At 36.8% G+C, this 17,005-nt stretch overlaps 2 protein-coding genes across 3 annotated transcripts; one reads left to right on the top strand and one right to left on the bottom strand.

The window, feature by feature from the left end:
• Window positions 1-69: 69 nt before the first annotated feature.
• Window positions 70-13,768, bottom strand: LOC110376099 (neurofilament heavy polypeptide). Of its 2 annotated transcripts, XM_049847584.2 has the most exons (9): window positions 13,421-13,767; window positions 11,925-13,212; window positions 7,835-7,950; window positions 7,053-7,219; window positions 6,673-6,843; window positions 5,837-5,946; window positions 5,108-5,254; window positions 3,077-3,194; window positions 70-2,688 (listed from the first exon to the last, which is right to left on the bottom strand). In XM_049847584.2, exons 2-9 carry the CDS (start codon window positions 13,170-13,172, stop codon window positions 2,600-2,602), a joined length of 2,166 nt encoding a protein of 721 aa, XP_049703541.2. In that variant the 5' UTR covers window positions 13,173-13,212; window positions 13,421-13,767; the 3' UTR covers window positions 70-2,599. The 2 variants fall into 2 exon arrangements, with proteins under 2 accessions (XP_049703541.2, XP_063891719.1); XM_064035649.1 differs by lacking the exons at window positions 70-2,688; window positions 3,077-3,194; window positions 5,108-5,254; window positions 5,837-5,946 and having other exon boundaries at window positions 6,551-6,843; window positions 13,303-13,768.
• Window positions 13,769-14,781: 1,013 nt separating this feature from the next.
• On the top strand, window positions 14,782-16,456 carry LOC110376091 (protein PBDC1). The gene is made up of 3 exons (XM_021334445.3): window positions 14,782-14,924; window positions 15,166-15,264; window positions 15,374-16,456. The coding sequence occupies exons 1-3, from the start codon at window positions 14,922-14,924 to the stop codon at window positions 15,758-15,760; spliced, it is 489 nt and encodes a 162-aa protein (XP_021190120.1). The 5' UTR covers window positions 14,782-14,921; the 3' UTR covers window positions 15,761-16,456.
• The last annotated feature ends 549 nt before the right edge of the window (window positions 16,457-17,005 follow it).

The raw sequence follows: 17,005 nt of genomic DNA on the forward strand, positions 1-17,005 counted from the left end.
GAAATTTTAGAATTAGAATTAGTGATGAAATAGGAATTCTAAAAGTTGTTGTAATAAGAACACTTATAATTTTCTTAAATCGTTATATTTATTTTAAATTGCATATAAATTTGTGGACTTTCTGTTACAATAGTACTCTCGAACTGATATCTTTTTTGTATAAAACGCTAAAATTATGTTTTACAACTATTGTACCAGAGTGCCATGACAATGTCGCAAACATTCGTTCCACTCAGTAGGTACACGTTATAAACAGAAAATACACACACAATAATTTATACTCTAAGCTTATTCTTTTCTCTTCAAGAAATTAACCTATTTAAAAATACCACCTAAAATTTAGGTACTTAGATTTTCTAATGTTCACACACACTCTCACGCCCGAGACGAGCTCATTATTGATAACAACGTAAGGGTATAATGGAAAACAATTTAACAAAAAATATACGGGGACCTCACCGCAAATGTATAAACAATCTTAGAATAGTCATGTAAGTAACAAAATGTAGAATCTAGGTTTCAAACCGCGTACAACTATGTCACTGTCTGACAACGGATACCGCGCGAGTACCGCTTGTTGCTAGAACATCATGACACTGTCGTAATAGTGGTAAATATATTTCATTTAACTACAATTTATATTTCAAGTTACTTTTTTACAGGCAGTGATAGATTTATAACATTTGGTATACGACTGTACATGTTACAATCATGATTCACAATAAAAAGCTTGGTCCAAACGGTTATAAAAAATCATAGTACTATGAAGAAGACATTTTTGAAATTTCTTCTACTAATGAGTAGTTTGAAACGACAGTTTAGTTCCCACAGACCGCGACAGCACACTTTCTATATCTTAATTCAAAAATAAACACTGATCATATCAAAATATATTTTTATGTGAAGCAAAACGACCAATGATAAAAATCATTATCTGATAAATTTTAAATTCTTTGTACTGATATACAAGATTTTCGACGCAATACCTAATTCATACTACGCAAACTTTAGAATTTTTAGCCTAATCTTATTTAGTAAAAAAGAAACTTCTAAATCTATTGCCTAATTTTAGAGGCGAAAAACCTCTTTGTCACATCGACCGTTACCGTGTAAGGGACTATCTACATTTATACGCATCATCCTACGGTAAAATGTTTAAAACTTGTGAGAACATTATGTTATGCTATTGAATTAATGTTATTGTGTTGCTAGGCTACTAAATTGAACTGTACAACGACAACAATAGATCCAGATAAATCTCAAAATGTTAAAAGTTTATTATATTTCAAAATGTGAACTAACATTGCGAATAAATGTAGTTATGCCCTAAAAATGATGTTGTTAACATTTCCTTAAATGTAAATATTTACAAAGAATGAAGTTTCTTACATTTAGTAGTTAGTTCGCGTTAGTAAAACTATATTAACCTGTTAATTCGCTCTCCACTTGCCTAAACAATTTATCGTAGAATATCAATACATTGTGATGTCAAACGTTCACTATTACACTTTCGTAATCTTACACTACACGATTAACTCTTATAATTCCCCTAAAATTTCAATTAATATAAAAATCCATCATTTTAAAATGCACTAAATATATCGAATTCCGAGGTAGAACATTGCTCTATATCTAATCTCTCAAGTTGTTTAGCAAAATATTGCTAAGGAAACTTTCATCGTTCAATAATTCCCAAACGCCATACTATGCGAGTTTGTATTCATGTAGTGTAAGTACGCAAAATATCATTATTGCTTCAGGTTACTGCTCACACGTCAGATAGTTCATACAAACGTAAAGTAAGACATAATTATCCCAACATGGCAACACAGACTGGGCTCTTACAAATAACAAAAGTTAATATTGTGAAATACATTCAACACCATTTTTCCCGCCAAATATGACGGCCTTCGGTCGCGGTGTGACCACGTACAAAAAGTAGATTTCGTTGCCATAAAATTACAGAACCCAAAACATTGCTCTTTTATTTTAAATCTTATAAACAAGTAACTTATCAAATAGAATGAATAGAAAGCAAAAATACACAAATTGTGCTATCTGTTATTATTACAATGTACTTCATTTCATAACATAAAGAAATATGTTTAGTAAGTAAATATTATACCAGATTCCAGCAAAATAAAGTTACAATAAACCATGATTATGCAGACAGAAGTTGACCCATAATAAATATCTACTAGAAAGATACAACTTATGATCCTCACTGGAAATAGAATTTGGGTAGTGAATACAGACATTGCATTATGTTTTATGTAAAATTGACGTTGATTCGTTCAGATAAAACTGAACAATAATTCTATTCGCAAAATTTATAAAAAAGCAGCTGTATCTACAGCGCCTATTCCCACCATACGAATCTCATGTAACCATAACCTAAAATGAAAAAAGAAAGTACAAATAAATCACTACCCAATTTCCAGCCAGTGTAACAAAAAGAGAAAACAGACCAGCCTTATTCAACCTTCTTTCAAAATAACGGGCCGAACCTAGTTTAACGTTAAGACACTTAAAAGTACATAACATACGTACTTGGTCAAAGTGTTCGTTCATAGAACTGTTGTGTGACGCACAACATGTATTATTTCTTCGCGGGCGGCTTCCGAGGCGTACGGGTGCTCTTACCCGTCGATGTCGACGGGGTCGGGACTATTGGCGACGCTTTCGCTTCTGGAATAGATTAAATAGGTATTTAATATTGAAGTTCAATATGAAAATTTACAAGTTATGTTTTAAAGAATTGATATTTAGTTATATGTGGTAAATCGATATGAATGTAACCTATCCCGGCCAAAAGTGGACGCCAATGCGCAATAGCAGTCAATCGAGTACAGCAGCCCCATACATACAACTGTTGCCTGCACTATTTTTGAATTTTAATTATTGAGTCGCAATAGTGATTTCTATCTGTGGGAATTTATTATGCAATGATTTCCATCTCAAAGAAACTGTTTAATGAGGGCCAATAACCGTACCTATAGGGTACATTAATTCCCAAATAGCCCTGAAATTCTACAGACCCATTGCAAACTACTTATAGTAACAAAAACACCCTTACCCGCTCTCCGTCCTTTACGCGTAGGTGTAGGCATCGGCGTATCAGGTTTCGGTTTGGCGGGCGTTCTCTTCGCGGGCGTACTTTTTGCCTTAGCCTTCTCGCTAACCGCCGTCGCAGTCTGATGAATGATACAAAGTTTAGTATTAAACGAAGTTAGTACAGGTTTGAACCTAGTCCTACCTTTGTTTTTTAATAAATAAACTGGTATATAAACTTTTTCGATACTTGGTTGAACATCATTGTCTTGTAAAAGGTTTTACACACAGCAAAATTCGTTTTGCAAGAACTTTGATTCTTTATAAAATTGTTTTACTGTGCGAATTTCAAGTGTCAATTTTTAATTATATTTTACACCAATTTTTTCACAGAAAGAATAGTAATCCCATGCAACACGCGCATGCTATAAAACAGAAAAATAGCAAAATTATAGATAACAGTAGAAAAGAGGCTAAAAAGGAGAAAATAATCATATTAATTAAAAATAAATTATAAACACAAAAGCAAGCGATGAAATGAATGAATACGAATGAATATGATACATAATTATTATTTAGATATCAAGTTCCTTTTCTGAGTTAGAACATGCTTTCTCGAAAATTACTAAATAGTTATTCTTCTAAAGAAAAGTACGATTTATACAGAAAGGAGAGAATTAATTATTCCCCTCTAAAAAGAGAAATGTATATTTATACATCCCATTAATTTTCTTTTTGGAATATTTTTTTGTCAATCGCCCTATGATAAACTACCAAACTTAACCGTTTTGTAAATAAATATTTTGTTGTATAAGAAAAATAACGTAAACTTAACTAGCTTTGTACACAAAATAACCATGCACTCACCATGCATCCATAATATACCTAACTTTTAGCACCCTGTATTATTGTTAGTCAGCAATTATGAAAATTATACTATAATATCATTCTCACTGATGTCCTCTACATTTTCATTTAAATAAATAACTCAAAAACTCGATTAAGAAGTTATATTTTTTTGTCTAACTGTACCGTATTAGGTACAAAAATTTCGACGTACATACTCTTTCAAAGAATATTAGGACTATCTATTTTTACATAGCAACATTCCTATAGTATATTTCTGAACCATTAATGTATAATTTGTAATGCATTTTATGAGGCTGAATGCGTGAAATGACGTAATGAATAACGAAAATAAATTAATACCTTTACCCAAAATAATGCCGACCACTGTACACTGGAAATTTAAACTTGCATCATACAATATACCATAGACACGTTAGTCTTCAAAATGGCTGCTTGAACCACAGAGAAGATAGCTTTTTTATTTTATTTATAACAGTCTTTTCCGTTGTTATAATCTGATAGTTCAATGGAAGTTTTGTCTCAATATTAACTTTAGTCACTTTTCAAAGAACATATTTTTTAAAAGATATTTTTCATCAACATTGCTTGATTTGCTAATAAAGTACATTGTTGTTCATTTTTTTTCGGGGTATAAATCTATGGTATATCATAAACATCCTGACCGCATGCACAAATCTGATACAGATTAGATTTCATAAAATTCTCTCAACACGCATCGTAACAATCTCTTCTAACTAATACATTTGCACTTATTACAACACATACTGTGTCTGTTGGAGCTTTTATTTATTGCATATATTATAGCTTTCTTTGGTATGTTCTTTGTGAATCATACTTAGGTAAATTGTATTAGTTGAAATAATTATTAACCTTACTGTACTTCGATCGAGACGATTAGTCTACACCAACTTAAACTTTGGGCAAAAATAAACTTTATCTTTGGCATCGACTATTTCTTTTCTAAGTTTCATCCAAGAAGGATGGAAAACTTTAATTACACTATTGACTATAGAGTTACAGACTCCAACAGACATCGCTACCACGCGCGTGCGAGTGCCGCCACGAGGAACTGGCACGCGCGTGCGAGCGGACCGACACACCACACATACTCACTGTCGAACATGAATGTAAATGACTGGTGATGGCGGATACGTACATTTCTATAAATCCGTTGTACAATGCCTACCTTGCTTGTACTTGCCACAGCGGGCGTACTACCTGGAGATTTTCTTTTATTGTTACTTTGTGATTTTGTCTGTGCTTTAGTTTTGCGAGCGCTTTTTGGACTGCGCTTTGGCGTCGACCGCGCACGTTTCACGGGCGTCGCCGATTCCTGCAACAAGGCCAACGTGCCGGGGATGTTAGCGGCGGAAACTACGCTTAAGACAAAAACTTTACCCCTCGGACTGATACTTTGCGTAGTAGTTTTGTTTGGACCTTTTAGTGTAGAAATATAGAGGGGTAAAGGATGTAAGCTCGGCGTAAACTAAGCTCAAGGCAAAAACTTTGCCCCTCAGACTGATATTTGGCTCATACGCAAGGAGAATGTTGTTTGAACATTTCAAATGTAGAAGTTCGGAGGGGTAAAGTTGTTTGACGTAAACTGTAACATGACGATATAAACTACGGGCATTCAAATATAGGTTAAAATATGAAGTAGTATAATAGATTTAATTACATAGACAGAAATAGAGAGAAGAGTTATTAATAAGAAAAATTGTTTTTTTTAGCTTGCAATTCTATATTCGAGCAGTGCATTTTGAACCAGCGTGTACCATAACGCTTTTATGATTCCCGCAAAATGCATTCAGATCAACTAAACCATATTTATAGTAAGAAAGTTAGTCTAGCAGAAGACAAAGCTCGATGAAAAAATAGTGATGTGAAAAAATGTATCGATAAAGATGAATCTCACCTCTGAATCGTTCGAGTTGTCGAGTTTAGCCCTCGGTGAAGATTTCGAACTGTTTCGTTTGCGGCCCTTCTTCTCTAGTTGCGACTCGTCTTTGTACAGCGAGAGGTCCACTGTAGACATCAGATGTTCTAGTTCAATGTTACAGTAGTTTTTAGCGAGTATTGAAATGTAAGTAAGTTTAGAAAAAACGGTTGATGTCGATCCACATTTAAAATTAATATAAAGAATTAATTTTTTAGAAAAATAATAATGGCGTCGAGACCCATTGTCTCGACTTCAACTTCGAACGGCTTTCTATGGAGATCAGCCAGTTGCGCAAGAAATACTGCACAAGTATTTTCGCAGACACATGTGCACTTATTCCTTCGCTCTCATAGCCTGGAGCTAGCTCCTTTTTTGTCAGTTTTTAGGCGTTTTCTCCACTGCGCTCGCGCCGCTTCGTTCGCTCGCAGTAGTATACTCACGTCCATCAGGATGTTCCTCAGTAAGCGCGGGGCCGGCGCGCTCGCCCGTGGCCTCGGCCCGCAGCGCTCGCTGCAGTATGGACTGCGCTCGCGCCGCTTCGTTCGCTCGCAGTAGTATACTCACGTCCATCAGGATGTTCCTCAGTAAGCGCGGGGCCGGCGCGCTCGCCCGTGGCCTCGGCCCGCAGCGCTCGCTGCAGTATGGACTGCGCTCGCGCCGCTTCGTTCGCTCGCAGTAGTATACTCACGTCCATCAGGATGTTCCTCAGTAAGCGCGGGGCCGGCGCGCTCGCCCGTGGCCTCGGCCCGCAGCGCTCGCTGCAGTATGGACTGCGCTCGCGCCGCTTCGTTCGCTCGCAGTAGTATACTCACGTCCATCAGGATGTTCCTCAGTAAGCGCGGGGCCGGCGCGCTCGCCCGTGGCCTCGGCCCGCAGCGCTCGCTGCAGTATGGACTGCGCTCGCGCCGCTTCGTTCGCTCGCAGCAGCTGAGCACCTCCCGCCGCACGAGCCAGGGATAGTGTTGTTAGCACACACTCCATGTCTGGGTAACAGACGACAATTCGGTTATAATATTGTCCAGAAAGAATTCCCTATGTGCCCTCAGAACCTGACCGCACGGGCGTAAAATAAACTAGTCTGAAATCGAAACGCAATCAAACTCAAGCAAACAGAACTAAACAAAAAAAAACAAGACCATGATGAGCTCCAACTTTAAGAAAAAAACACTTCAATAAACCTATCAGAACTCACCAGTGACATCATAGAAATCAGGCTTGTAAGTCTCGCCAGCCGGGTCAGCGGTCTTGTCTTGAGAGAGCCAGCGAATCTTTATCTTGCGCGTAGTACGGTAGACATTCTGCATCGCTTGGCACACGTAGAAACCACCTTCAGCATTGCGGACTGCTAAGTACTCGTTCCTGTAGGAATATTATAAAGATTCAAATGTCGTTCTAGAAGGCTGTTCTCATATATGGAGATCAGCCAGTTGCGCAGGACTTGTTATAGTGCACAAGCATTTGCGCGGACACAGGTGTACTAACTATTCCTTCACTCTCATAGCCCAATGGGATGGCAATCCGACGACCGGAGAGAAATTAGGCGCAGGACCGATATTCTCTTCAAAGATGAAAATATAGGGAATGGTATGGTTTGTGCCAAATTTAATGGCGGCTGGAATATTAAACGAGTCGGTATGCAGTTTTTCGCACGCGTAACTACTCAACTATCAATTACTTTCGACCTACTTAAACCTATTCTTCATATAAGTATACCTATTAAGTGATAGATAAAAATACTCTATTACAATGCTAACACAAACACGAGTGGTATATCAATAGTACTTAGAGTATTTTTTTAAAGCTGAAGAGTTTGTTTGAACACGCTTATCTCAGGAACTACTGATCCGATTTGAGAAATTATTTCAATGTCCGATAGATACAAGCAGGCTGGGCTGTAAGCCTTTTATCCGGAGTAGTAAAGACGGGACGCGGATAAAACCTCTGACAGAAGCTAGTGTAAATAATTTTACTTACTTGTAGAAAACAATAAGTTTGTCATCATTAGGTTTAGTCGGCGTGGAGCGGCCAGCTGATGCTGACAGCTTCGTGGCCATCGCCAGCTCAGGAGTCGGAGACTGGTATAACTGCACCTGGAATATAACCAATACATTAGCGAAAGTTATGTTGAAAATGTTTAAAAAGCTTATGAATAAGGTGAAGTTATGATGATGAATGTATACCTATCAGATTCGACTTTTCCCGTTTTACCCTTTCGGTGCGAAACACTAACAACTAAAACCTGCTGCTGTCGACAAACAGCTAATGACGTCAAAATGATAGAATGGTCTATCTATGACAAAAATGCAATACGATAGGTGTATTAAATAAAAATGAAGGAAATACTGTTTCCCAAAACTTAGCAAAACCGTACATTAAAATATTTCGATAATGATGAATTTATACTGTTATCTTGTTTTATTTTTTACATATAAGCTGTTAACCACAACCGCAAAATATGAACCATTTTCCGTTTTTTATACGAAATCATCCGTAAGGTAAGTTAGTTCTAAAGTAACATAAAGCTCTATGCAAATACCTTAGTTAACCCTACAATATGCAATAGGTAATCAGGCCATTGCCAAAGCGCCCTAGTTCCCATGACTTATGTATAACGATTATTGATTTTCATTCCACTATGATTGCATTCAAACTGGTAGAGCTTTTAAACTTTTTTACTGGTTGTTTTTTTTATTGTATAGACTTTGAATGCCTGATTTTCGATCGCTAAGTAGGTATGAGGTTTTTTTATTTCCGATTTTTGGTATTTAGGAAGACGAACGAAATGATAAAAGAAGAAGGTTAAAGCACCTAGCCTCTCAAGTTCGAGTGCGGAGTTTCGATTTCAGGTCAGGCAAGTCTTTGGACACCAAGTAATGAGCAAAACATCTTGAGGAAATCTGAACTTATGTGTCTGAAATGGCCAATCTGCCGTAAGGGTGGCGGATTAACGGTTATTCCTTCACTGTACCTATAAGAAGAGTCCTATGCCCTGCAGAATAGACAGCTTAAAGACCGATGATGAGTCGACCCCAAAATGTTAAACGTGAACAAAGTTTTCTATTTACTCAAAGTGCATTAGTACAAAAACTGCTCACCTCGGGAGCATGTGTAAATCATTAAAGTTTATCGCCTAATAAATCGCTAATAGCCGTACATTGCTTAATCTTATGCCCTTACTTACACACTTAACCGATTTCAATCGTAAATTAAACTTAAGTTTTGAGTAAAATCAACATTTGTTGAAAAAATAATAACAACAAAAGGATAAAGGACCTTTCCAATGACCCGTGTATCTACTCTCTCTAGTTAGAAAATAACCATAATAGTATGTAATTGAAATAACGGAAAGTGTATTTACTGAGCAAGAACTTTAGTTTTTAGAAGCTCTGAATCAATCAATTTTTTTTCTGCTGGCTGCAAAAAAAATTGGTCCAAAAGTCTCCTGTTTATGCGTTGACGAAAAAGTCAACTTCTAAAGACAAAACGCTATAAAACGAGCCCTCTATTTATAGATTCGCGATTACATAACATACAAGTAATTGCTTTACTTATGTCTAGGTATGTACTATGTACGAAAAGCAATACAAATACGTTCCGTTTCAGCGTGTTATCTTCGCGTGTTCATAGAAATGAGTGAAATAGATTACTTGGTCCGATAGACGGCAACCTGTCGCTTATGTCTTTACAACCGACTTCGACTTGTTGCTAACGCTGACGTCATTCTGTTATTATGAAGCTTTGTTTGATATAGGTAAGCGGGTCCAGTTTAGGGCGACAATGGAGTAGCGGGTTGGGGGTAAAAAATGTTGCGAAGTTTTGTATACCTGTGTAGTTGAGGGTTAAAAACTCTTTGGTTTGCTTTTTTTTTCAATTTTTTTTTGCAGGGTTGCTCTAATTTTGCACTTATATTCTAACAGAAAAAAATATTTTTCATTTTTTTTGCAGACGAAAAATTCCCGCTTTTTTATGAATGATGACAATGTACTTGAAAACTAGGATTTTTATAAATTAGTCCATTTCGTAATACTAATTATCAACTTTTATTTAGGTAAGTCATTCCCAAATTATTTAAGCTCAGTGAAAGGCCAAAGGCTAAAAGTTTTTTAGACTTACGTAAGCAAATAGAAAATTGTTTTTAACTTCTAATTAGTTTCGAAGTTGCTTTAACTTTAAAACAAAAGGTCACGTTTTTTTTTATTTTCCTTTTAACGTTTCTTATGCATAAGTAATAATTTTTAACCTGACTATGCTTAAGGGTGGTAACAAGGTCTTATGGAATATTCATGACTTTTTCGAAAATTACAAGATTACATTCCCTTATTAATCAAATAAATTTTAAATAGTACTTAGTTAAGTTCGCATTAACTTAGGTTCCATAACATAAATCTGAGAATAAATTATTGTTTCCTCGAAGTAAAAGATTATGATGTCGTAGTCGAAATGAGGAGATCATTATGCGGAAACATGTCCGTACATAAAACAGTATTGAAAATCACTTGATACAGAGCACTGAGGGAAATGAAGGAAGAGATCTAAAGAAAATAGAGGATTTGGATAGATCTAAAATTGTATTTTGTTCAAGGAAAATTATATTTTTATCTCTGAGTAGGTACTTTATTTTTACTTTACTTGTTTGTAAATATATCACTTTTAAATATTAACTTGGTCATTTTATTGAGCACTAATAGTCTGCATTTTTTTACAAATATTTTTATGATTCATTATTTTGTTAATACCTTTCAAACACAACATTTTGATGGGATATTATCAAACATAGATACCTACTTAATATAAGTAATTAAAAGTTTTAAAATTAACTTTTTTACAAAAATGTTTAAAAGGTAAAGGTATAAAATTATTTCTTTACTGTTAAATTGAGCTTGCGATACCTACGCGCGTGATAAGGAACGCTACTAATTACGACGAATCGGATTTTTCCCGGTTACCGGTTTCGATGCTACGAACCGGAAAGCAGATAACATTCCGGGCATTACCGAGTCTTAGCCACGAAAGTAGTTCAAATTAATATATCCAACACAGCAATGACAAAAAAAATATTGTTTTGTCATTGAAAATGCTGTGTCTAACCCACTGGGGAACACTTTGTAAGTAATAATAAAATGCTTTGTCTGCGTAGAGAAGCGAGCGAAACCGCGGGAAGCGCTAAGCTTGTTTACACTGCACATGTGAAAAATATCCTAAACAAACAAAGTTTAAATGGCGGCACGAAATACTATGAAAACTTTCGATAAAACCTTTATGTTGTAAGGTGTATATTGGGTACATAGAGGATTTTTTTGTTTGTTGGCTCCGAAACTACAAAACCGATTTATGAAATTATCTCACTGTTGGCAATCTACGCTAATCCTGAATAACATAGGCTATATTTTATCCAGGATACAGGCAAAAGTACTAACAGGACGCGGCCGAAATCGCGGGAAAATATCTATAGTGATGGATAGACGCGCTTCGAGCAAGGTAAACAAATGACGCGCAATTTAATGCGAACGAGGCCTTAGCTTTTCCGTCTTATTATTTCACATTTCTATTTGAATAAAATTATCAAAATAATATGCCTTGTTCAAGTTTAGGTTTTTTAAAATATTAATCTGTATTTAATTTAACCACTTTAAACAATCGGTGTGTATCTCATTTAAAATTGATAGTGTTTGGTTTTATAAACACTACTTAATGATTAGAAAACATTATTGTTATTGCTAATAAGAAGGTCAAAGTTTATGATGAATCATGAATAAAGCCCTATGAATAAGTAATAGATACAACAAACTATGTACAAAATTTTTCTTATCATTGTTAGATAAAACATCCTTAGGTAAAGTTTCTATTTAAAACAATATTTCTATTCAATCAAGAACTAGAAAGTAAACAAATGCTTTCTAAGCCAGGGCATGTATTATGTTTCAAAACATTGGTCTAACTTGTAGATCTGTTTATCATGTAAGTACACTACTGTCAGAAAAAAGATGCTTTATTTATTATTCATCAAGCTTGCATTTTGGGTAACCACAACCTTATTGGGAATAAGTACAAAAAATTTACCAACCTTTGTTCTGTTCCTTTTCATCCTGGTGTCTGGAGTGGATTCACCTTCAGCTGGTTTCTTGGCTGGAGTGGGCCCTTCGCTGGACTTGCTCGGAGACACTTGTCTCCTCTTCCTCATAGGAGGCGTCACCGTCGCCAGCTTCATCGTAGACTTGGGCTTAGACTCCACTTTAGCAGGCTTAGGCTCAGCTTTCTTGTCCTCAACTTTCTCTTCAACCTTTTCAACCACTTTCTCAACAACTTCTTCCTTTTTAGGAGATTCAGATTTCTCTGGTTTGTCCGCTACTACTTCCTCTTTCTTCTCCTCAGTAGTTGTGGCTGGCTTCTGCTCAACTTTAGGCTCCTCTTTCTTCTCTTCTGGTTTAACTTCCGGCACATTCTCAACTTTTGCACTTTCAGCGGCAGGAGGGTCCTGTTTCACAGGTGTTGGTGCCTTCTCCTGTAACTGACTGTCATTAGCCGACTCTGGCACAGGCTTGCTGTCGCTCTGTGTTGGTGCCACGTCTGCAGTTGGTGCAGGCTTCAATTCTGATGGCTTAGATGGTGACTTCTCTGGAGGCTCATTAGCTGTTGCAACCTTGGGTTGAGAGGGGCCATCAACAGTACTTGCAGTACTTGGAGTAGCAGCCTCTGTTTTCTGAGGGGTGCTTGGGGCACTGGCTGGCTTTTCAGGGGGTTTTGGTGTACTTGGTGATGTCTTTGCAATGTCTTGTTTGTCTTTGTTAGACTCAGGGTTCTGAGGTTTTAATGCAGCAGGAGCATTTGATCCAGACTTAGGCGATTCAATAGTACCGTTAGCATGACCAGTGGAATCTGGCTCATTCTTCTCAGGGGTCCGTGTGAGAGCAAGAGCTTTGTCCTGCACAAGACTCAGGGGAGTGATTGGGTTGCCGCCTTTGCTTGGACTGGCAGCCAAATTGGAAGGTCCAACAGAGTTCTGGGTGACATGTGAGAGGTTGCCATGGTGACTCATGTTCTGTGCCATTTGCGCCATGTTGGCGGACACGGGCGCCATGGGGGGCGGCGCGTGAGGCAGCGGCGGCGCGTGAGGCAGCGGCGGCGCGGGCGCGTGGTGCGTCAGGTTCTGGCCGACGAGGTTGTTGCTGGCGTGGTGCAGCGAGTTCTGAGCGCCCTGCGGGTGCCCTACGGTGTGGTTGGCAGTGGCCACGTTCCCCTTCGCGGGGCTCGCCTGTCCGCCCGGCTGCGGCACTCCCGGCTGGGGCAGCACCGGCTTTAAAGCAGAATTCATTTCAAACGCGTCTAAAACTCGCCTGCCGGCCGTACACAAGCTGAAACACAAAGTTAGCCGGGTTTATGACACTGTTTTCGTAGCAGGTTAACACACCGCGATGTCTTTGACCCACAACAATAATTCATACATAATAAACGTATATGCAGTACGCGCGCAAGAACGCGGGGACCGATCTGCCCGCCTTGTGAGTCCGCTTTCTACGTGTGGCGCTAATGAACGGTCAATATATAGTGTTGAGGAGTTACCACTAGCTGTCAAAGCGAGAGAGGCCCATGAAATAAGTCCTGTGTAGCAGCCCGCGGCAGAGATAGCCGCAAAAAATATGCGTTGCTATAGCCAAGAAACTTCCGCAAGATATGACCCGCCGTTGGCGAAGTCTCCGTGATGTCACTGTCTTGTTCAATCACTGCGAACACACACTTGATCTCACTCGCGACTATGTAATTCCATGATTTATTCACACTTTTTACCACGAATTAGCATTCACTTTACTCTAGAACAAGTACATAATAGGCACAGTAGTCGCAGAGATGGCGTCGGCATAACGCGCATGCGCCACCCTCTTCCATTCTCGTCCAATGAAATCCTGTGACGAAACGAAGCCTAAACGAATTTTTACGAGAGTGCTTTCTTTGTCTAACTTCATTGATTTACATATAGCTGTCTCGCTGGTTAGTCGTCGTGTTTGGATACGTTCATTTTGATTTCAATTAATGATTTCAAATAATTTTGTTGTTCTGTTTAAAAACGGTTTTTTTTCGGAAAAGTATCTTGAATTTTAATATCAATTACTAAGAGAGCGACCGAGTCAAGAATCGGTTGGAAATGCGAGCAGTTGTTGCAGTACCTATGAATAAATCAATGGTTTTAAAGGCTTACGTTATATTCTTTTTCAAAGAAAGCAAACAAAAAAATACACGATTTTTATTTAATGAGTCGAAGAGTGCTCCGTCTCAAAGTAGATACCTATGCAGTATGATATTAATGAATAGGTACTGAAATAGCAATTTATTACGTACACATAAATTCTTGTACATATGAACTTAATGTGCATGTGATGAAAAACAATATTTTTGAAGATTTTAATGTTTATCTCAAGTTCATGGAACAGTCTCTAGCAATATATATATATATATTTTAGATTAAGTTATAGAATGATAAATAGGTAATCATGGTACCTCATTGTCAGGTCTGATAAAGTAAGTCTGCTAGATACTTTTACTAGTTAAGTTTCACGTAGGTACTTTTACTAGAGAGATGTGGTATGGAATAAATTATTAAGAAAGAATCATTAACATTTTCTTGCATTTTTTTACTAATTGTTCAAATATAACATGTTTTTTTCTAGAACCATACCTAAAGAGTACACCGATCCTATAGTTTCAAATGAACTGGATGTATAAATTTAATACCTGTGCGTGAATTGGAATATTTTTTGACGTTGTCAAATTTTTCACTTCTACTACGTGCGTTCCAGCACAATCGGTATATTTAGCATTGTAGTAGTTTCCACTCACTTTGGAAGTGATTAATTTGAGTACATTTTCAAAGGATCAGTTTAGTTCTGTTGCTCAACTTTCAATTAATCCTCGTTTGTTAAAACTTGAGAACCTGAAACGAGCTGCGTGACAGTGTCTTCATTGTTCCATTAAGTCCCCATGTGCATTATTTATTTTAATTAAAATACATTGATTTGTGCTTTTGTGACAGAAATTACAATATCAATAGCACAAGAAAATATCTAATATGGTAAGTTAACAGCTAAACCTTTTCTCCGGTAAATGATCTTGTTGCCGACAAAATTTAGGTTGCGGTGAAAACGCACACTTAGCATTTTGCAATATTAATGATTATCGATGAATATACAGTATCAGCAGGTCATATTTTGTTTCTCTCGGAACCCTCATTGAATAAGGATTATTCAGATGCTAAATACATCGACGGGTTTCAAAAGGTTTATGTTTTGAAATAATTTTTATATATTTCTTAGGACGTGTTGTCGAGACCGGCTGAAGAGTTCGGAAACGATGAAACGCTGGAGAGATTGTGGGCAGCGAAGGCGATGGAGCACAGTGATATCTATTTCAATGTTAGTAACACATTTCTTCATTACCTTTACATAATGCTAACGTTGCTTTGCTGTTGTGGCACTTCTGATAACGCTGTACGAATATCTCAGAGCTGTACGAATATTTCAGATGCTCTGTTCCGTGGACACTAGATGGCTGCAGCTAACGCCAAACGACGACCTCATCTACACACACTTCAAGCAAGACTTCCCAGACATGGATGTATCCTATGTAAACGAAAATGAAATCAAGAACAGCATGAACAAGGCAAAATGGAGAATATTCTGTGAAAAGTTTAAAAACATTGTCGAAGATTACAGTTTTGGTACACTCATGAGGGCAGATGCAAAAGGTGATTATTCAGAAGTAAACACAATGCTTGTTCCTAGAGTTCAGTTCTATGCTATAGAAATTGCAAGAAACCGAGAGAATTTGAACAATGAGGTGAAAAAGCGGTTCAAGTGTATGGCAAAACCCAACATAGAGGCTCAGGAACACAGCAAAATTGCCACATAAGAACTATATGCACTTAAAGGCTAGTTTTGACAAGGAAAGTTTGGTTTTACAGAGTTTTATGGATTAGGTGGTAACATTCACTTTCAATAGTGATTATAATGAACACCTAATTGTGCGGGAATCGAAGACTTGTGATATTTATGCATTAATTGAAGTAAAATTATTTGTATATTTTAAAAAATATAGCATTTTGATGTAAGGGAAGTTCTTTATAATTTTAAATTGTTGTATGTATAGCAACATTGAATTTCTGTAATAAAATGTAATTTCTGTTTTACTAAACCTATTTTTAAAGCAAAGCAGCTACTTGATAATTGTGTGATAGCATTATTCTATGCTGTATACCCTTTTTAAATTTTAAAGTACTTTTATGACTCTTCTTGTGCAAACTAGCCTAATTTTACGAAAACCTAAAGCATTCTCAAATAATGATCATATTACAAGTAGTATACTCTCAGTAGTAATAAAGTTATGGTAAATACTGGCCAAATAGGTTTTTACTAGACATTAGCCACCGTCCCAAAAGTGACTATAAAAATTAAAATATGATGTTTGTATTCCATCTTGCCAGCTTCTCACATTAACAATACGCATAGAATAACATATTCAGCAGTACTATTACATGTAAATCTAGATATTAAAAATATTTTTACAAAAACCATTTTTAATACTGACATTAAAACTTTTTATAAAGGCGGGCCTGACTGTTTCTATTAAAAATTGTTTTCGTAAAAATCTCACCTACGGATTAGTAAGTTTGTGATTGTATTAATTGAAAAATGAATGAGGTGCTCTATTGCTCATACATTTTTTATATTAAAATTTATACTATCATACAAAATGTTTTATTTACACTTTCAAGTTTTCAGCAGTCTGAATAATACCTATTCAAATTTTAATGAGGGCCTAACATGACCTTACTAAGACTGCTTTTAGGCATAGGTACCTATCCATACCCAGATAAAAAGTTGCCCGTTTATCGCATCTAGCAGCATCTTTTATTTGCTATAAACAGCAAATTCTTTGCTTACTTTTACGATAAAATGGCTGAAGCGATTTAAATGAAATTCCTATAAACGAATTGTACGTGTATACTCGGAACACATGAATAGTATTTATGCAAGTCCTTGGATATGCTGTAAGGCTTAGATTATTTAGAAATTAAATAATGCAACGATGTAGTTAGCCATAACCAAGTTAACCAAGGGCCCGAAAACGTTTATCCAAAAGAAAAATAGCGGTATA

This window comes from Helicoverpa armigera, chromosome 7, assembly GCF_030705265.1.
Source record: "Helicoverpa armigera isolate CAAS_96S chromosome 7, ASM3070526v1, whole genome shotgun sequence".
Taxonomy (NCBI): domain Eukaryota; kingdom Metazoa; phylum Arthropoda; class Insecta; order Lepidoptera; family Noctuidae; genus Helicoverpa; species Helicoverpa armigera.